Below are 21,817 nucleotides of genomic sequence, written 5' to 3'. Positions count from 1 at the left end.
TTTTTTAATTCAGCATCTGCACCTAACAGCATCTGGACAATTATCCCCAGAATAAGTTTGTCTAAAATAGGATTTTAACACACGAACTCGAGACAAAAATCCTATTTTCCAGACTTAAAAATAAGGAAAGGGAAACAAATTTATGCACACAGAATCGTTCAAAATTTTCTCATGGACACAGTTCTTTGAACAGCTGGAGTTTGTGATATTACTTGTAGAAAATTTTACTATACAGTAAAAATATTTATAGCTGTTTTGCATCACTGAACAGAAACTATGCAGGACTAACTCTCTTCCCATGCTTTGTGCAAAGGAAACTACGTTATTCTGCTACTTTGACATTCTTCAAGACTTCATAATTCAAGATGAATAAAAAAACCCAAGTATCGCGAAAGAGCACTTGAAACAATCTGTAGAAAATGGTAGCTCCAAAACAAAAAGTTCAGTGACTCAGGATATGTCTACACCAGGGGTAGGCAAACTATGGCACGCGTACCAAAGGCGGCACACAAGCTCATTTTCAGTGGCACTCACACTGCCCGGGTCCTGGCCATCGGTCTGGGGGGCTCTGCATTTTAATTTAATTTTAATGAAGCCTCTTAAACATTTTTAAAACCTTATTTACTTTACATACAACAATAGTTTAGTTATATATCATAGACTTATAGAAAGAGACCTTCTAAAACGTTAACATGTATTACTGGCACGCAAAACCTTAAACTAGAGTGAATAAATGAAGACTTGGCACACCACTTCTGAAAGGTTGCCGACCCCTGGTCTACACTAGGGGAAAAAACAAACCTGTGGCAGCAAGTCTCAGAGCCTGAGTCAACTAACTCGGGCTCACATTAAAGAGCTAAAAAATAGCAGTGTAGACTTTTCTGCTTAGGCTGGAGCCTGGGCTTTGAAGTGCCCCCCCCCCCCCCCCCCGCCCCTCAGAGTATAGCTTCCAGCCCAAGAAGAAACATCTACATTGCTATTTTTAGCCCCACAGCACCCGAATCAGTTGACCCAGGCTCTGAGACTTGCTACCATAGGGTTTTGTTTTGCAGTGTAGATGTACCCTCCTATCACATATCTTGGTATCAACTCCTTTAAGCAAATGCCTTTGTACATGAGTGTGTATGAAAGAGAGGCAGATCTGTCACTGGGAAAGAAAGATCACCAATCTCGTAAGCTTATAAAGTCCTGAAGACGTGAAGCTCTAATGATCAGAAAGAAGCCTGTTGTATTCTTTATAACAAGATACTGTAAGTTTAGTCACAGAAGTTCATTCAAATAACTTACTTCAGAACATTTTGTACAAGAATCCCTGCAACTACTCCCATAGTGGTAGGAAGGCTGGCAGCACAAACTCCTTCTCGCTTTAATGTTTTTTCATCAATATTGGCAGCAACTACAAGTGGGGGAGCACACTGGGAGGAGAAAAAAAGCAATCTCATTAAAAAAAATTAATAAAAACCTCAGACCACACAAAGGCAATAACCAGAATTACTCTGAACTAAAACAAGCTGTGGCTATGTAGCCTTGAAATACCAGTTTCACACCACATATTCTGTTTTAAAAAGCACAAACTAGAAATACAGTGAATCCTAGATTTCAGAAAAGGACCCCTTAGCCAAGGATTGCATACCGCAAAACAAGCAGATTCACCAGGTATGATAAGTTGTATATGTCCTGAGACTGCATTTTCACTCACTCCAGATTCCATCCATGTTTGTCCAAGCTCATTGCAGGCCTTGAAAGCACAAACATACGCAAGAGTTACTATAAATTAACACTGTAGAAGTTTGTTAAAAAAGGTTATTAGAAATCATGCATTACACTGATGAATCTGTGACTGTTACCTCTTAAAGCCAGAAGACAAAAGAACTGTCAGATTAAAAGAGGTCTGGCTATAAACTATTTCTGTGTCTTTTTTTTTTTTTCTTTTAGTAACTCTGACAACAAAAATCAAAGGCCAAATATGGGTATTGGATTCACGAAGGCAGATCTCTGCACTTGTCTGGAGCGCCATAAAAAATCAGTGGGGGTCTGCGCAAGTACAGAGCTCCAACTCACAGTTGCCAGATCAGGGCCCAGGAATCTAATATGATTTATTAGGATTTTCTATTCAATTTCTTTACTGTTTTTTCCCTTTAATTATATTTATTTTACACACATGCACACACAAGAATGGATTTATTATATTTATACATTTATATGCGTCATATATACACATGCTGATCAAGCTAGTAGGTGGATGGCAACAAAAATGTTTGTTTTGGAAAATACACTGCATTTGTTACAACTGTGAAGGAAAACTGCACAGTAAAAACTGTATACTGCCTTAAAAATGTACATCAAAATAGAACGATCTTATCAAATTTTCCATAGGATAGTTATACAAAGAAAGTCATTAGTGAATTTAGACAGGGTTTACAAGATGACTCAATACAAATAAAATTTAATAACAAAAATACATTTTTCCTTTACTAACCATTACTTACTATCACATGTAATCTGTTTTAGGTTTACTTTTTATGCTCTAAGAACTGAATAAAAAGCTCATTTCCTCCCCACATTTCCCTATTTTCACATATATTAACAGACTCCTTAATAATGTTTTGCCTTCTTTATGGTGCACATAACTTCTGTAAATAATAATAATGGAAGACTGTATTAGCAAACCCACAAGAATATGTGCAGACCTCAGATGCTGTACTTACAGTGTTAATTGCCATACGAGCTTCAAAGTTGTCCACGCAGCTCAGTACAAGATCAACAGGTTTCCCTTCTTCTAACCCACCATAACTAAAGTAAATACCACAGTTTACATGAGGATGGTGTGCAAAACACATTAAAATTGTAGTCAAGACATTTCATTCTTTTCATTACATAAATTGATGGGAAATATATTCCTATCTAACAAAATAGTCTGGATCCTATTTAACACTCACAGTCTCAAACAATTCAATAAAACCCTGTTTATCCATGAGCAGGGACATCCATAGAATTAAGTAAAAAGGCAGTCCTTGAAAATGGAGTCATCTGAGGAATCATAAGAGATTCAGATAAGAGGATATTTCAGACTAAAGGAAATATCACTGGGTGTAATTTGTACCTCTAACAAATTTTTTAAGAAGTGTCGTATAAATGTTTATTTTCCCTAATGGTTTCTCTTTGCATAACATATCTGCAGTCATTTCAGAACTAATTTGAGAGATATTAATTATATTGAAAATGAGAGTCAAGCTACTCAAAAGAAAGGATTGTGCAATTTGATGTCTTTTTAAAGAAGTATGACAACATATGGAATCTTCAATTTGGCGGGAAAGCTAAAAATACACTAATATAAACAAGGAACAAATTTAATTTAAAGTGAGACAAAAGTAAAAGCTATTTACCAAGATCTACTTGGATAACACGGCTAGGAAACAAAAAAGTGTCTTTATATACATATATTTTACATAAAATGTGATTGTTTTCCAGTTGGAGGCCTAACGTTTAAAAAAATTATGAAGCCAATAGAGTATTTTAGACTTTATTTACTAACAAACATCAAAAGAAGTCTTGTGCTTTTCTAAAAATGTTTTACCTTATTCTGTCCATGAAATGTTGGAAGTTATCCACTGTTGTGATATTGTAGTTATGTACTTCAAACTGAACATCAGGATTAATATTCCTTATAAAGAAAATAAAATCAGTCAATAGTGATAATGAATGCAGTAGCAATCTCAAAGAACTCCCTCACTCATCCAAATCACAAGCACTGCTGGAATTTTTAGAAATTGGTGTAACTAGCTAATCTTTCACTTACAAAGGATTAGCTAGTATAGCTATTCTGGCAAACCCTTCTAGCATAGACACAGCCACTACTGGCAAAAATGTGCTTATGCCAGTTCTCTGAATGAAAAGCTTTACTGGCAAAAATCACCTTTTGCTGGTCTAACTGCATTTCCAGTGTAAAAATGTCATTAACAAATAAATAAAAAATCCTACATCTACTCTAGATTATACCAGAAAAAATTCTAGTGAAGCTCAGTCCTTGGATTCCATATGAACAAGCAACTTTGTTGTGGGTTTTTTTTGCAGAGTGAAATATCTAAGTTTGAAGTAGCATCCCATGTTAAACATATCTGATACCCACTATATACCTCAAAGTATGCTCCGCTGCCTGCACTTTACTTTGTCCAGCTTGATGAGGTTGGAAGAAGAGCCTGTTCATGTTCGCCAGCTCCACCTTGTCATAATCAAACAGTAGCAGCTACAATGAAGATTATAATAATATATATGAATTTTCAATGGGTCTCTGCTGATGAACACCATGTTGGTATTATAAACAGCAAACTGTGACAAGCCCTGATCCTATAAATACATCTGAGTAGTTCCATCCATTTTACTGAGTCTACTCAAATGCAAACCATTATTGAGGTGTATGCATTGCAGGACTGGGCCCTAAACTACTGGTCACTAAGACCTGAGAACACCAAACTGTTTAGATCAAGTCACCAGACGAAGAGTAATTAACCTTTTTTTTTCCCTGAGGCCCCCAACAACATGCTATAAAAACTCCATGGCCCACCTATGACATAATAATCGTTTTTCTGCATCTAAAAGCCAGGGCTGGCGTTAAGGAGTAGCAAGCAGGGCAGTTGCTGGGGGCCCCACGTCACAGGGCACCCTGCAAAGCTGAGTTGCTTATGCTTCTGTTTCACCCCCGGGAGGTAGGGTTCAGGGTCCCAAGCTTCACCCGTGTGTGGCAGGGCTTAGACTTTCTGCCCTGGGCCCTAGTGAATCTAACACTGGTCATGCTTAGCAGACCCCCGGAAACCTGCTCATAGCCCCCCGGATCCCTGGTTGAAACCACTGATCTAGACCATCCCTAGCATGTGTTTGTCTAACCTGCTCTTAAAAATCTCTAATGATAGATTCCACAACCTCCCTAGGCAATTTATTCCAGTGCTTAACCACCCTGACAGTTATGAAGTTTTTCTTAATGTCCAACTTAACCGCCCTTGCTGCAATTTAAGTCCATTCCTACTTGTCCTATCCTCAGAGGCTAAGGACAACAATTTTTCTCCCTCCTCTTTGTAAGAACCTTTTATATACTTGAAAACTGTTATCATGACCCCTTTCAGTCTTCTCTTCTCCAAACTCAACAAACTCAATGTTTTTCCATCTTCTGTCATAGGTCTTGTTTTCTAGATCTTTAATTATTTTTGTTGCTCTTCTCTGGACTTTCTCCAATTTGTCCACATCTTTCCTGAAATGGAAAAGAATTGGGCAAAATACTCCAGTTAAGGCCTAATCAGTGCGGAGTAGAGCGGAAGAATTACTTCTCATGAAGCTTACAGGACTCCTAATACATCCCAGAATTATGTTTACCTTTTTTTTTTTTTGCAACAGTGTTGCACTGTTGACTCATATTTAGCTTGTGACTGCTAAACACTCGTTTTTCATTTTGTATGTGTGCAACTGATTGTTCCTTCCTAAGTGGAGTATTTTGCCTGTGTCCTTACTGAACTTCATCCTATTTACTTCAGACCATTTCTCCAGTTTGTCCAGATCATTTTGATGTTTAATCCTATCCTCCAAGTCACTTGAAACCCCTCCCAGCTTGGTATTGTGCACAAACTTTATAAGTGTACTCTCTCGGCCATTACTGTACCTAAATCATTGATGAAGATACTGAACAGAACCAGACCCAGAAGTAATCCCGGTGGGACCCAACTTAATATGCCTTTCCAGCTTGACTGTGAACAACTGATAACTAACTATTCTCTGGGTATGGTTTTCCAACCAGTTATGCACCCATCTTACAGTAGCTCCATCTAGGTTGTATTTCCCTAGTTTGTTTATGAGAAGGTAATGTGATACAGTATTAAAGGCCTTACTAAAGTCAAGATATACCACATCTACCACCACTTCCCCCCATCCACAAGGCTTGTTAGCCTGTCAAAGAAAGCTATTAGGTTGGTTTGATATGATTTGTTCTTGACAAATCCATGCTGCCTGTTACTTATCACCTTATTATCATCAAGGTGTTTGCAAACTGATTGCTAAATTATTTGCTCCATTATCTTTCTGGGTACTGAAGTTAAGCTGACTGGCCTGTAATTCCCTGGGTTCTCCTTATTTCCCCTTTTTATAGATTGACACTCTATTTGCCCTTTTCCAGTCCTCTAGAATCTCTCCTGCCTTCCATGACTTTTTGCAGGTCATCACTAAGGGTTCAGATATCTCCTCAATCGACTCCTTGAGTATTCTAGGATGTATTTTATCAGGCACAGGTGATGTGAAGACATCCAACTGGATTAAGTAATTTTTAACTTGTTCTTTCCCCATTTTTGTCTCTGATCCTGCCTCATTTTCACTGGCATTTACTACATTAGACGTCAAATCACAACTAAGCTTTTTGGTGAACACTGAAAAAAAAGGTTATTTAGCACTTTGGCCATTTGCACATTTTTTGTTATTGTTTTTTTCCCCTCATTGAGTAACAGGCCTGCCTTGTCTTCATTCTAATGTATTTGTAGAATGTTTTCTTGTTACCCTTTATGTCTCTAGCTATTTTATGTAAATGATATAACCTGCTTATTAGGATGAGTTATGATATAACCTCCTCATAAGGTTTCTTCCTAACCCCGAAGAGACAGAGCTTAGCTTTTGCCTTGAAGTATGAATGTTTAGATCCCTTCCTACACTTAAAAAACCCTGTATTATATTAACTCTGGATGTTCTCGTTACCCATATAAATCTTATTTTTCCTGCTGCTAAGCTCTTGTCCTCTATATCTTGTGACAATGAGTTCTATGTATTAACTGTGCATTGTGTGAAAAATTGTGTCCACTTATTTGTTTTAAATTCATTGCCTCTCAATTTAACTTAATGTCCCCTTGTTCTTGTTTTTATGAGAAACAGAAGTGCTCAATCTTCCTTCTCTGCATTATGCACCCCCACCCCTCGCAGTCTTTATTAACAGCTTTTCCCCCTCCACTGCCTTCTATGGCTGAACTAAAAGCAATACAGAAGGAACCTGATGCAACAGTGTGCAGCACCCAACTGAGGGTGATTTGCAACATACAGGACTAGGCCCTAGGTAAGGCTAGTCTACTTGAACAGAGAACAAGTTGCTTCAGAAGACTCATCACTTTCAATGTTTTTGTGAGTATTACTCTTTTGTTTGCTTCAGCTGACTAACATTGGTGCAGACTCAAACAAGAAATCCATCTTGCCAGTACCTATTATATACAGGACTAGTTCATCGGTTTACTGGTACATGAAGAAAATGTATATTACCTTACCAATGCCACATCTTGTCAACATTTCAGCAGTCACACTGCCAACTCCACCAACACCTACTACTGCTACCGTAAAGGTACGGATTTTCTGTAACAAGAAAAATAAACACAGATTAATATGTTACAAAGTATCCTGCATTAGAGGAAGTAAAAACAATTTTCTAAAACAAATATAATCATACCTCATAATCTTTCACAATTCCCATTCGTTTTAATGCCATCAGGCGGCTAGGAAAAACAAAACAAATAAATAAAAAAACCATCCAACATAGTCAAGGAAAGCTCTCTCAAAATCATTGAGATTCAACTTTTTACTGTTGCTCAAATAGTTGTGACAAAGAACAAGCCCCAGAGAAGCTCAAAATAGAATTAACAGTTACACAGTAAATGCTATGGAATTCTTGACTACAGAGAAGGGACACAAAAGAGGAGAGATTAGCATCGATAATTTTATTTCTGAAATATTTAGATTTACACTACTTCACTAAGGTATCTAAAAGAAAAAGATTCAGAATATGAATATAGCCATATTTCTGATAGTACTCCTCTAAGATTACTTTTTTAAAAAGTGTTAAGTTTAAGCAATCAATTAAAGATGTACTAAAGACTAGAAGACTAAAACTAAAGTAAAATGGTAAATTATTTGAAAATAAACATAATAATGTTGATAAATTCAAAAGCAAAGAAAATGAGTTAATGGCTTTGAAATCAACACTAACATAAAATGTCATATTTCTCACCAGATACTATAATCTCTTCCCTGAAATCTAATATTAAGTACTCTAAAGCAGATTACAATAATTAAATTTTCCACTTGTAGCTAGCTGTTATCAAGAACAATCTGAGACCCTTAATTTATATTATGTTCCTTTCATTTTATTTGTTTTCCAATTCTATTTCTAAAGTGTATGCATTTCAGAAAGTTGAAGTATTAGGCACACTTCAGAATGAAAGCCCCTATGTCACGCAACCAACCTACTAGCATCACCATCACATTCTCTAAACAGCAGCTTGGAAAAAACCAAACATTTCCTGCTAGCTTCAGAAGAACATGACTTTAACTCTTCTGCATACTGGGTTTCTAACGAATAAACCGAAGACCACTGTGCTCATTACACTTAAAACTGCTAAGTGGACACGTATGAAGTGAGAATGGAAACCCATATCTATGCACAGAACACTAAGGCCCCAATGCTGCAAGCACTTACATGCTTTACTTTATTAGTGTGAATAGTCCCACTGAAACAAATGAGACTATTCATAGTATTATTGTTTGCAGGATCAGGAGGGAGAAAGAGGGAGAGGAGCACGTACATACAATTTCAATTATTCTGAGGACTAATGTGGCTGCAATAACTGCTTTCCCAATGCCAGGCTAATGCCCTGATAACTACCTTAAAAACAAAACAAAACAACAAAATCTTTCAGGGAGAACAATCTTTTAACTCCAATACTGGACTATGAGAGAAATTTGGAGGTACTGAGCTATTTTCAGGTTCTGAGAACAACTAGAAAGGAAAGGATTAAACACAATTCTGGTACTGAAACATTTTAAATAGTAATACTTTGCACTAATATGCACTTTTTATAGAGGATAAGAGTGCTTTACAAAAAGTGCTGTATCCACTCTATTACTATTTTATTGCTGTGTAAGTGCAAAGTATTACAATTTGAAGTGTTCCTAAAGGAGGACTATTTTAAACCTATATATTATTATTTAATCCCAGGGCAAACTGAGGAACAGAAAGGTTATAGGACTGATTCTCAAATGTGGTGAAATCCATAAGTTAGGCACTGAAAATCCTCTGCACCTATGATAATCAGCCTCTAAATGACCCAATGTGCAAAGGAAATTAGTGGGGGGGGGGGGGGAAACAGGGTCCCAACTTCCATTTCTTCCCAAATATTGTATACTATTTCCTTATGAGTAACTTCTCCGTAAGTAACTCATAGTATAATACTCCACTCTTAAAGACAGAAAATATAAAATAGTGTTATAATTCATCACCAAGAGACAGGTAAGGTTTTGGGCAAGATGAAGGGGGTGGCACATCACACCACTTCTCAGTGAATGAAACTGGGGCAGATGTCTTAATTTGCTTAATAAATAGCATCTCCTAAACAGGGGTCGGGATCAGACCTTCCCCTCCCCACACAGTATAGGGAGCCTCCCTGTCCCCACAAATGCCCTGTACAACAGCCCCCATATGGCAGCTCTCTCAAGTCTCAATAAAACAGGTGCTGACTCCTGCTCTCTTCCTTCTCCTTCATAACAACACCCCACATGGAAGCACACACCCCCCCCCGCTACCCCAAACCCCTACGTGCTAGGCTTGCCCTCACTGTCCCCAGATGGCAGGGCCCCTTCCCCCCACTCCCCGTGGCAGCCCTGTCCCTTCCTCCCACACCCACAGGGCAGGTACCCCCTTCCCCCAGGGCTGCTCCCCTCCCCACAGGGCAGGTACCCCCTTCCCCCAGGGCTGCTCCCCTCCCCACAGGGCAGGTACCCCCTTCCCCCAGGGCTGCTCCCCTCCCCACAGGGCAGGTACCCTCTTCCCCCAGGGCTGCTCCCCTCCCCACAGGGCAGGTACCCTCTTCCCCCAGGGCTGCTCCCCTCCCCACAGGGCAGGTACCCTCTTCCCCCAGGGCTGCTCCCCTCCCCACAGGGCAGGTACCCTCTTCCCCCAGGGCTGCTCCCCTCCCCACAGGGCAGGTACCCTCTTCCCCCAGGGCTGCTCCCCTCCCCACAGGGCAGGTACCCTCTTCCCCCAGGGCTGCTCCCCTCCCCACAGGGCAGGTACCCTCTTCCCCCAGGGCTGCTCCCCTCCCCACAGGGCAGGTACCCTCTTCCCCCAGGGCTGCTCCCCTCCCCACAGGGCAGGTACCCTCTTCCCCCAGGGCTGCTCCCCTCCCCACAGGGCAGGTACCCCCTTCCCCCAGGGCTGCTCCCCTCCCCACAGGGCAGGTACCCTCTTCCCCCAGGGCTGCTCCCCTCCCCACAGGGCAGGTACCCTCTTCCCCCAGGGCTGCTCCCCTCCCCACAGGGCAGGTACTCCCTTCCCCCAGGGCAGCCCCTCCCCATAGGGCAGGTACCCCCTTCCCCCAGGGCTGCTCCCCTCCCCATAGGGCAGGCGCCCCCCCGAGCTGCCCCTCCCCATAGGGCAGGCGCCCCCTCCCCTAGAGCAGCCCTCTGCCGTCACCTGTAGGGGTTGGAGTCGGTCACCTCCGGGCTCATCCTCTCGATGCGAACCCGCTGGCCCTGCCCGCCGCCCCGCTCCCTGGCCAGCGCCTCCTCCAGCTCCCGCACGCGGAGCTGCAGCTCCTCCACCAGACTGGCCGAGTCCATGGCAGCGGCTCGCGACGGCCACACGCTCAGCCCGGCAGCGCAGAGACACGTCCCCACTCCCGGGAGGCTTCCGGCCGGGAGCCCCAGAGCAGGGTCCTCCCCGCTGCAACCCAGCCCGCGAGGAGAGTTCCGGGCACAAAAGAGCCCGAGCTGCAGGAGGGAATGGGGGAGTCTACTGCTGTCTGTGGTGTGTGCACGACGGATTATCATAATAATAACGATCAATAAATAGAAAATAAATGCTGGTGACTGACCCGGTGAAGTCATAGCCCAAAGCTTTGCATCTGCTAATAAAAATGTGTAGAGACACTGTTAGAGGGACAGAGAGAGATACATCGCTCTGTACAGAAGACATACATAAGGCCATGCACGGTATTATAGACGATATATGCACTGCATTGTACAGGAGGCACAGACATTGCTTTTTACTTAGAAGATAGACACCTTATGGGGAATACACAGTTATTATAAACATTTATGGTCCATCTGTGGCATGTTTTGATTCAAAATATCCTGCATTACCAAGCCTAAACATTCAAAAAATCTTGAGTCAGGCCCCTAAAAATCAGGAACTTAGCTGAAAAATAAAGACATTTTGCAAAATAATACATTTTGGTTCTTTATATTTGTCTTCTGGTTTTTGAGACTTTAAGGTTCAAATTTTCAATGCTTTCAGACCAACCATGAGGGCTAGAAACTTCCATTTTTAAGTGAAGGCCACAATTCTTATGCAACCACTTGACTCTGGAATTTGGAAGTTTAAGGAAAAACTGAAATATAGCAAGATTTGTGATAAAAATCAGGATGTCACAACATTATTTTCATTTAAACATCACACAGCAGGCTTAAAAGCAGATGTTTCAACATGGTTTTCACTCACTGTTGTGACATGGTTGTAGGTTAAACATTACAACACGATTGCTGTGATGAAGTTGTGAGTTAAAAGTCACCTTGTGGCTGTCTGTGATACATTGCTACCAGGTTGTCACTCGCATGTCACAATGTGATTGCACGTGAAATGCTCTGGCCAGAGCTAGGGTTGGAATCTTCTAAACCTGAATGAAAACAAACACAAAGACCGAAGGGTTCACATTTTATACTAAATCATCACCTCCCCCCGCCCCCAATCAGCTCTACGGTTGGTCGGAAAACTTGCAAATGTGGCTGTGACATACACATAGGTGCCAGCACCTCTGTCTGCCTGTCTGTCAGCCACACTCCTGGCATCTCTGACAAGTGGTGAAGGAGCTAGTTTTGCTCTCGCTGCCGCTTGCCGACCTTCTCCCTCGCACTGCAGAGCTGGCCAGACCCCTTCACCCTACATCCCCTAACTTCAGATAACTTACTCGAGCCTTGCCCAAGGGGGAGGGGCCTCAAGGCCAGGGGACTGTCTGCGCCAATAGCGTACGCCGGGCGAGGGCTGCCGCCTGGCGTAGGTCAGGGGCCCGGGGTATGGTTACGCTGCTAGCGTACGTGCGCTGGCTGGGATGGCCGCTGAGCCTGGCACGACCGCGGTGAGGGAGCAGCACAGGTTTGACCAGGGAGCCCTGGAGAAATACCTCTCCCGCCATTTGGCCGGGTTTCCCGTGCAGCCCCCCGACGCGCTGACAGCCAGGCAGTACAGGTAACCCTGCAGGGACTCCCCGCTCCTGTGCTGCGCCTGCCTCTCCCCATTGCTCGCCCGGGACAAAACGCTGCACGTCACGGGGTCACTGCTGGCCTGACTCTGGGGCCGCGAGTCATGACACCAGAACAGGGACAGCGAGCGCTGCCAAGGGAGCCCTGCTTGCACGATCTCTTCGAGAAAATTAGCCCTGAAAACCTGGGATGTGCAGCAGAGGTGGGCTGCCTGCCCCTAGATTGTGGCTTCGTCTGGTGGCACAAATTTCTGCATCTCAGCGGTTGCCCGTGTAAGATTGCGAGGGCACCGCCGCTGTGTGAAGCGAGCTGTCATTTAGGTCAGTGGTTCTCAACCCTGGGGGTACTCAGAGGTCTTCCAGGGGGGTACATCAACTTATCCAAGTATTTGTCTGGTTTTACAACAGGCTACATAAAAAGAACTAGCGAAGTCCGTACAAACTAAAATTTGGTACAGAAATGAGAAGAGTAAGCGATTTTTTTTCAATAATAGTTTTTGTATTTTTATGGCTGATGTTGTAAGCAAGTAGTTTTTAGGTGAAGTGAAACTTGGGCTATGCAAGACAAATCAGACTCCTGAAAGGGGGACAGTAGTCTGGACGGGTTGAGAACTACTGATTTAGGTAGTCCTAAGAATGACTTTGGCAGCTATGAATGTTGTTTGTGGTAGGTAGGGTCATCCTTCAAAAGATGGATCTATCCGAGAAATGCTGGGAAGGATGATCACCCGTAAGGTAGGCAAAGTGCCTAGTTTTTAGTATCTTACCTGTTTTTAGTGCACCCATCATCTTTGTGCCTATGACAGGCAGATTACAGATGTTGTCAAAGTGTATCAGTTAAATACATGTATTGAACAGAGTCAGAGGTGTGTGTTGTACTGCACTGAGCTCATTGTGCAATTAAAGAGGGACACCAAGGAAAATCATGGTTACATGTTATGGTAATGCAGAAACATAATACTGTATCTTCTGTTATCAGTATGAAAGTTCACCAGTTACAAAACATGTTATTGTGTTCAAAGTTTATTTACTGTAAAACAGTAACCTATCCTGTTGGGCACAAGTTCAATGTGAATAAACAGTATTTGCTCTAAGGACAAATTCTTTGATGAACTCTTTTATGATTAACTTTATTGCTGTGTGTGTTAGAAATAGACATGGAACAGTGTATAGACCATTAACAGTTCTGTAGTGGTGGGGCCTTTGGGATTCTCTCATGTTTTATTGTTTGAAGAAAGAGACCAGAGAAATTAGCATGTGTGTGATCTAAAACAAAATACTTGTAAAAATTGAGTTAAGTCTTCTTAATTGGATCTCAAAAAAGTGAGTTGACAATATACCAAAAAATTGAAAATACTGGTAATATCATTGTAAAATCACTAGTGACATTTTCCTCCCAAAAAACATGACATCATAAGACCATAGATATAAGTATAAGAAAGTGACATTAAAATATAAATTTTTATAATGCTGAAGACTGTACGATTACATCTATCATAGCAAAATAGACAAAATAGATTTATGTCCTTTGTAAATTTAAATGTCTTTCATCAACCTAACTCTGTAGTGTAGACCAGACCGTAGATACTTAGGAGAATAAATGTAATTGACTTGCATTGAAATGCAGGTTTCTAAGCACCTACGTCACTTCTAAAAATGGAACAGGGGCTCCTAAGTCAATGAGGCACTTTTGAAAATGTTACTGTGACAGAATGCGCCCCTGTGTTCACACCCTACACACTGTTGTAATAATCTTTGTACAAAATATGCTTGTAAGGTATCATTTGAAAACTAATAACTTTCTGGTCAATAATATTATGGTGAAATGTGTGTAGCAGCATTATAGGTAAAGTTGTGAGTATAAGATGAAATCACGACTGAAGTGTGTTTGTCAGACAAGTCTGGGATGTGAGTAACCCTGTTTTTCCAAGACACAGGCAAGTTGAGGGCCCTAATCAGATGTCATCAAAGCTGATGGGTCATCACCTGTTAGGTGGCCTTTATTTGGCAAGGGAAGAGGGCAGGAACAAAAAGATGTACATTTCACCAACAGCATACACAGGTGAAAAGAAACAGCATGAGGCCTCCTTCCTCCATCAGACTCCATGTCTCCATGCTCTCAGTGAGAGAGAATTTTAACTAGAGGTCACACTCAGGAAAGTGCTTTTCAAAGGGTGACTCAACTATAAAAGTGAGGGGCAAAACCACCGCAAGTTATCTTTTGCTGTCCCTCGGTCTCTTGCATCTAAGAGGACGTTCGGAGCAGATTCTGATCTGAAACTTGGTCAACAATGCCATTGAAAACCTGTGGTAAGAATGTAACCTTGAACAAAGTCTAGTTTTGTTAAGTTTAGTACTAGAAAGCATTTTATCTTTATTTTTCTTGTAAACATTTTTTGTGTAATGCCTTAATACTTGTACTCACTCAACACCTATCTCTTTGTAATTAAATAAACTTGTTTTATTGTTTTAATCAAAACTAATCCAGTGTTGTGAACTGTGTGGGCAATTCCATTGAAAGTGGCAAATTGTTGTATATTGACCCTCTTAGAAGGGCAGTGGACCTAATATATCTGGACTATGCAGTAGGGGGATTGACAGTGCAGAGCAGACATGTTTTTGGAAAATCTGGGCGTGGTTTGGGGTAACTCTGCATATGGTAACCAAGGCTGGTGGAAGCCAGAGTTGTAACTGGCGTGTACTGACCGGTTGCAGGTGTCAGAGCTGCTGAACCAGGGCAATAGCTGTAGATGGAACTCCAGGTGTGATCTGCTTGCTGGCAGGTTGTTTGTGAGTGACCCAAGTTGGAAGCTACCTCCGCAAAGGATTATGAGACACCCAACGTTGCAGGGAAGTGGTGAAACAGCCCCTCAATAGTACTGGATTGCAACCCAGAATGTCCTAGTTACCCATGACATAATAACAAGGGTAGCAAGATAGTAGGCATAGGGTTTGGGGAAGAAGAAAGAGGGGTAACCAGAATGATGACTTGGTTATTTGGCAAGCATAGCATGGAGGAGCAAATATATTTATTTTAAACAAAATAAATGGATGTTTTAGTCATCTAATATCTCATAGGTGTTGGTGCAGAGTGAATCTTAAGGAGGAACTTGAATGAGGAGAAGGTAGTGGATCATCCAGAGCATTGAAGGCGAGGGCTAGAAGTTGGAACCTGATGTGGTAGAGAAAGAGGAGTCCCTGAAGGGATTTAAAGAAGGAGGGACGCTCTGGTTGCATTGCTTGCTTGGTAATAAATATGATATTCAGATTGGAGGTGTGACTTAATAGCATACTTCCCAATTTCAGTATTCATCCTTAAAAACTTGCCAGTTGCCTCAGGCAGTGCCTTAGGGACAGATCATGCACTGCATGAGTATGAGCAGACTTTTATGCCCATACAGAGCAACATGGGCTTCACTAGGGCTCAGTGCTAATGCAAATGTCCACCTGCAAGGACTGGGGCCTTGATTAGAGAACTATCTCAATGTGTGCTGTATTCAAGATATAACCTATTGTCACGGATGTACAGGATCTGTGCTATGTCTTGGCCTTTAGGCAGTCTTCTGGGAGTATCCGTATATATGCCAGATCACCAGTGGATCACACTTTTCCACAAGGATCGGTCACTTGACCTTAGCTCCTCTGATACCTGCCCTCTTTCTCATCATGAGCACTGAACAGTGAGTCCCAACTGAGGGAGACTCCTGTTCAGAAACGTTTACCCCTAAATGTACATCCGTAGGTGTCTGCAGTAAGACTAAACAGAGTAGGGTTTATTAATCAACTGGAATATAGCATCAGGGACTCCTTAGGTTAACGTAGAGAAGCAAAGGTTAAGACAGTTCAGACTGGCCAAAGTTAGGGCTTGTACATACTAGCGCTTACTTTGAAACAGTTTGTCATTCAGGGGTGTTGAAAAGCCGCCCTTCTGAGCAACATAAGTTACACTGACCTAAGCGCTGATGTGGACAGTGCTATGTCCGTGGGATACATTCTCCCACTAACATAACTACTGCCCCTCAGGGAGGTGGAGTAATTATGCTGATGGGAGAGCTCTCTCTGGTTGGCATAAAGCGTCTGCACTAGCAGCGCTACAACAGTACAGCTGCACCACTGTAGTGATTCTAGTGTAGACGCCTTTAGAATTCCACCAAGCCAGGTTGCTCTAGTGCCCATCTTGGCTTTCTCTGTCTGTCAGTCCCAAGTGAGAACTGCTGTATCTCTGTCAGCCCAGATCTTACTGCAGATTCCTGTCACCTCCAGTACTTTCACTTGAAAACCATGCTGAGTTTCCATGTCCAGCCTGCCCAAGCATCTTGCTGCTAAGTGTCAATCATTTAGTCACTGGGGTTCCCCTTGTTTTTTGTGGAACTTCCATTGATATGTGTTGATTCCAGCCAGCGCTTAATGGCTCATTCAAATCACTCCAGACAGTTAGCTGGAACCAGGGCCGTCCCTAGCTATTCTGGGGCCCTATACAGCCCACCCCACAGGGGGGGCGGGAGTCAGGCTTCTGTGAGGGACTGGTGTTTGGGGGGGGCAGGGAGGAACACACAGTCTCCCCCCACCCCCCAGCACTCACCAGTAGCTTGGCTCTGGCCGGTTCTCTGCATTTCCTGCCACCAGTGAGTGCAGGCCTGGCCCTGCTGCAGTCCTCAGGAGTGGAAAGAGGTGGGGTGGAGCAGGGCGGGGGCTTTGGGGAAGAGGTGTAGTGGGGGTGGGGAACGGTGAGGCAGGGTTGAGGGGCCTGGGGAAGAGGTGGAGTAGGGATTGGAGCAATACACAGCTGTGCAGGGCACTGGGAAATTTGGTGCTCCAAGTTTCCTGGTGCCCTACGCAGCTGTGTACTTCGCGTATGGGAAGGATGGCCCTGCCTGGCACAAGTATCTTATACCTTTTCTCCATTCCAAGGGAAGCATTTTACTCCTTCTGCACCGACTAGGTAACAATACTAAGCCAAAGGGTCAACTGCCATAAGTATCATTCATAAAAGTGTTACAGAAAATTCTCACTTCTGTCACATCTGTTGTAAGTCAAAGGAAGTTTATGCACTACTGTATAATTCTATTTTTCTTAATCCAGATTGGTAAATTTTTAAGGCTACTACTTTCCATCCAAGAATCTGAGTGAGCTTTGAAAACATTAAGTGATCTTCACAACATCTTTGTGGGTATTACCTCCTTTCTACAAGTATCGGAGGGGTAGCCGTGTTAGTCTGGATCTGTAAAAGCAGCAAAGAATCCTGAGGCACCTGATAGACTAACAGACGTTTCGGAGCATGAGCTTTCGTGGGTGAATACTCATTCACGTCATGCATCTGATGAAGTGGGTATTCACCCACGAAAGCTCATGCTCCAAAACGTCTGTTAGTCTATCAGGTGCCACAGGATTCTTTGCTGCTCCTTTCTACAGAAGAGCAAACAGAGGCATAGAGTAAGGCCTTGGCTACACTGGCGCTTTACAGCACTGCAACTTTCTCGCTCAGGGCTGTGAAAAAAACACCCCCCTGAGCGCTGCAAGATACAGTGCTGTAAAGCGTCAGTGTAATCAGTGCTGCAGCGCTGGGAGCGGGCTCCCAGCGCTGCAAGCTAATCCCCATGAGGAGGTGCAGTACGTGTAGCGCTGGGAGAGCTCTCTCCCAGCGTTGGCGCTGCGACCACACACACTTCAAAGCGCTCCCGCGGCAGTGCTTTGAAGTTTCGAGTGTAGCCAAGCCCTAACTGTGACTTTTCCAAAGTCAAACAGGAAACATGTGGCAGAGCTGGGAATAGAGCCCAAGGCTACCGACTTTCTGAACTGTCATCTGCTGATTTGTAAGATTGTATGTTTAAAAGAACACCCTCATTGTTCCTGGACATCCTCTTCCGCCCAAACAATGATGTGCACTTTTCCAATTTGGAGTTGCTGCTATTCACTCTGTTAAATGTTTGCAACTTTGTTTCTTAGTAATTCATTTCTTGTTCCTCTGTAGCTCAGGCCAGTCCAATCCAACCTTTTACTTGCAGAAGGGTTTTAGGACATATGTGCTTAGGAAGAAGCCTCATGGCCCTCTTCTGCCTAGAGCTCACAAGGTGAGTAGCCAATTCCTTGGCAATCTATAAATGCATTTCATAGTTCGTGTGCTAAAAGTACATAACTGTGAGGAACAAATATTTTAATGTAAGGACAGAGCCAAATGTCTCACAAATACCTTGGCTAAATTATCTTCATTCTAAAGGTTTCTGACCCAGTTGCAAATATGAAAGAAAAACTGGCTTTGTATACTTTTTTATGGATTTTATTACACATTAATAAATAAGCAAATTTAAAGTTAATCAAACTTATCACCAACCTAACTACTATAAACACTTACTATACTAAGAATTAGACAGTACAGTTATCAAATCAAGCTCACAATTAGAATTAATAATGATATGAACTGAGTCACCAATTAAGTCATCAAAGTAATACAATAATCAAATCATAAGTAAGGCTCAGATTTTGTCACGGATATTTTTAGTAAAAATCAGGGACAGGTCATGGACAATAAACAAAAATTCACGAACACCCATCACCTGTCCCTGTTTTTTACTAAAAATATCACTGACAGAATGTGGAGGGAGGAGGGTCTAGTACCTACAGCAGCTGGGGGCTCTGGGGTCCCCTTGCCCCCTGCAGCAGCTGGGAGCTCTGTGGTTTCCTCTGCCATGGCTGAGCCCACATGAAGTCCTGGCTGGGCAGCCTGGACGTTTTCCCCCCACTGCAGCTGGGTAGCTACGGGGGCCCACCGCCAGCCGTGGCTGAGAGCTGTGGGGCTGCCTGCTGACAGCTTCAGCCCTGGGGCAGAAAATGTCACGGAGATCTCTGGAAATCACAGATTCTGTGACCTCCATGACATAATCGTAGCCTTAATCATAAAGCTACTCCAGCACATGATCAATTTTTACAAATACGGAAGCTTGACAAGGCAGCCACCTGCTTAGCTCTAACTCCAGTTACAGGATCTTGCTCATGGCAAAGTAATCTATTGAACTGGTTGAATGTTTCAGAATCAGAACCAAACTTGTTTACCTCTCAGCCCTTGAAGCAATATTTAGACTCCTCCCAAAGTTCCTGTGTGCTTAGTGACTATACTGAGCACTCCATGTCTGGTTTAATTTCCCAGTCTTTGATACAACAGCAGTTAACAGCTCTTACTTCTCCTGTAGAGTAGTGTGGTGTTCCTGACACCCTTCACTATTTAGGGGAAAAGTCTAAGTTTAAAGCAGGATTGCCTAGAACTTGAATTAGGAAATGAGTAATGTTGCTTACTGCAAATGAACTCGCATATGCACGCAATCATTTAAACACACACGTGCACATTTCAGAAGTGTTAGAGAATAATAATAATGTGGACCTCATCACCCAATAACAACATAAGAAAAAGAGAGGGAAATACTTAAGGAAAAAGATTCATTCTTCATCTTATGTGGTCTTTAGTGTCACATTGCATCAGTCAAGAATGCAGTTCAGGGGATTGGGTGGTGTCATGTCTGGTCAGTACCTCGGTGCTGGCAAAGTCTTCTGGGCACTTAGGCCAGCATAGTCTGTAGTGGTCTTTGTCTTTAGTTGGCTGGTACAGATGGCACCAATTCATTAGAAGGCCTTGATATGTTGATGGCTATAACTTCCCTTGTCCACGCTTATACAGCTCACACATCTCCATATCTCTTCTTTTAGCATTTCTTAAAACAAATATATAGGCCTCTTTGCAACTGTCACATGACCCCTATACCGACAAGGAACTGGGGAACTAATAGTTAGTTGCTTTCAGTGGCCGAAGGGTCATTAGCAACTTTAACCCAGAGACAGAGCTGCTCTAGATGTTGTTAATATAAATCTGATTTAAGATAAAGAAAATTAAAGTTTTTACCATGGCCAGCTCTGAAGTGGGCTATTTCCCTCACATAACTATTGGCATAAAATTTAAGTAGCTGTTGAATGTTAGAAAATGCAATTAATTATTCAAATGCACAAACCAGTAGCAGTGTTCTGTACTGCATACATAGCAGTATTCTATACTACTTGGTGTTTAGTAGGGCACAGTGTTATATTCTGTATATGTGTAAAATAAATGTAATTAAATGTGTTTGAAGAATTTGAACATTATTCTGTACCTATCATATTATATCCTTCTTAGGTTGATAGAGAATATCATGTGCAGAAAGCATTATTTTCAGCTGGATTTCCAGTCCCTGAGCCCCTACTGTATTGCAGTGATGTTTCTGTGATTGGAACTGAATTTTATGTGATGGAACATGTACAGGTTAGTCAATACATGTTGTAGGTTTTTGTTTTGTTTTCTTTTTGGTTTTATTTCCATTGCAAGCTGCTTTAAAATATCTAAAGTTTTATATGTTGAAATAAGAAACTGGATGAAATTTTCAATCTTGGGTACCTAGAATAGGGCTCCTAAGCCCCTTTTTAGGCACCTGAATAAAAATGGCTTGATTTTTTTCAGAGGTGCTGCTCACCAATCGCGCCAGTTGACTTCAGTTTTTTTAGGATTTATTTCCCTCTCACAGGGTCATGTGTTTGGCTCACCATTCAACATGATCTTCTCAGGTTGGTTGTCAGGCAGACATTCTGAAATCAGGCAGGATCACTGGTGTGAAAACTCTAGACTTATTAGCGGGAGCTGTTCCGGCTTTAAGGTTGGACAACTATTCTCCATCCCAGGCCCTCAAAGTTTCTGGGTCCACAGTGTTTTTTTTTAAAAAATGATGAATGCATTAGCCAACTGTTCTTCAAAAGCTAACAGAGTTGTAGTTCAGGCAGCAATTATAAGAATATAGGGCAGGTCTATGGGCCACCACTAGATGGGTCACAGAGGTGCCTCTTATTTACTCTGGGGACTCCTCAGATTCAGAACACTAACGTCTTGGAAGGAAACCTCCAAACCGCATGCTTCCGATGTTCTATATTTTATTAACTAATTCAAATAAGCAAAATCGTAAACTATCTGTAAACATATCAAATGACAAGAAAGTAGGTTAATATCAAATCATCAGGTTGTGTGTTCAGTTTAGGAGACAGATGAGTTGAGTGTGTGTTTGTTTTGTTAACCATGTTCTAATATTGCTTCCAATTAGATTAACTTTGAAAAACTGCTGCGATATTTCTATCTTTGCTTTGGCACATTTATAAAGTTGGAATTTTCTCTGTCTTATCTCGAGCAAAAAGTTTCTTTTTAATAAATCTAGTTCCCTTAGCGTTTATTTTTTTCCCAAGAATGTAAGTTTACACTTGACTAAATTGGAAAGCTCAGTTGCTTTTTTATTTTTTTATCTTTTTAATTAATACAGTCCAAGGTTTTAGAAAGTAGAACAGAACTTGATGAAACATATATGTTGACTAAACAGTATCATGTAATTCTACAATAAATTCTGTTCTTTCACAATTAATTGGCAAAATCTAACCTAGTCAGTGTAAGCTGTGTACATTTATTTAAACCATAAACTATCTGGAAGTGAGTGGGTTTAGAGAAAAAATTTGCCTAGTCTTTCCTTTTTCCCATGTCAAACGGTCTACAA

At 42.0% G+C, this 21,817-nt stretch overlaps 2 protein-coding genes across 15 annotated transcripts in view; one reads left to right on the top strand and one right to left on the bottom strand.

The window, feature by feature from the left end:
• The window catches only part of UBA5 (ubiquitin like modifier activating enzyme 5), a 62,919-nt gene that overhangs the window by 17,366 nt on the left and 23,736 nt on the right, over positions 1 to 21,817 (bottom strand). For 3 of the 12 annotated variants that reach the window (XM_050938011.1, XM_050938014.1, XM_050938015.1), the window contains 8 exons: positions 10,484 to 11,684; positions 7,466 to 7,511; positions 7,282 to 7,371; positions 4,137 to 4,246; positions 3,578 to 3,664; positions 2,709 to 2,793; positions 1,634 to 1,738; positions 1,288 to 1,415 (listed from right to left, as the gene is read on the bottom strand). In XM_050938011.1, coding sequence (XP_050793968.1) covers positions 1,288 to 1,415; positions 1,634 to 1,738; positions 2,709 to 2,793; positions 3,578 to 3,664; positions 4,137 to 4,246; positions 7,282 to 7,371; positions 7,466 to 7,511; positions 10,484 to 10,896 — 1,064 coding nt within the window. In that variant the 5' untranslated portion in view covers positions 10,897 to 11,684. Of the gene's footprint in view, positions 1 to 1,287; positions 1,416 to 1,633; positions 1,739 to 2,708; positions 2,794 to 3,577; positions 3,665 to 4,136; positions 4,247 to 7,281; positions 7,372 to 7,465; positions 7,512 to 10,483; positions 11,685 to 11,820; positions 11,938 to 11,975; positions 12,100 to 12,188; positions 12,731 to 21,817 lie in introns of those variants that run through there. The other 9 variants (XM_050938018.1, XM_050938017.1, XM_050938019.1 and 6 more) reach the window with 9 other exon arrangements.
• ACAD11 (acyl-CoA dehydrogenase family member 11) overlaps positions 12,117 to 21,817 on the top strand; it is a 59,556-nt gene continuing 49,855 nt past the window's right edge. For 2 of the 3 annotated variants that reach the window (XM_050937969.1, XM_050937968.1), the window contains exon 1: positions 20,458 to 20,550. In XM_050937969.1, the coding sequence (XP_050793926.1) occupies positions 20,536 to 20,550 (15 nt within the window). In that variant the 5' untranslated portion in view covers positions 20,458 to 20,535. Of the gene's footprint in view, positions 12,254 to 18,237; positions 18,338 to 20,424; positions 20,551 to 21,817 lie in introns of those variants that run through there. The other variant, XM_050937967.1, reaches the window with a different exon arrangement.

The sequence above is a fragment of the Gopherus flavomarginatus genome, chromosome 2 (genome assembly GCF_025201925.1).
Source record: "Gopherus flavomarginatus isolate rGopFla2 chromosome 2, rGopFla2.mat.asm, whole genome shotgun sequence".
NCBI lineage: Eukaryota > Metazoa > Chordata > Testudines > Testudinidae > Gopherus > Gopherus flavomarginatus.
The sequence above is the reverse complement of the archived record's forward strand: the minus strand, read 5'-3'. Positions and strand labels throughout refer to the sequence as shown.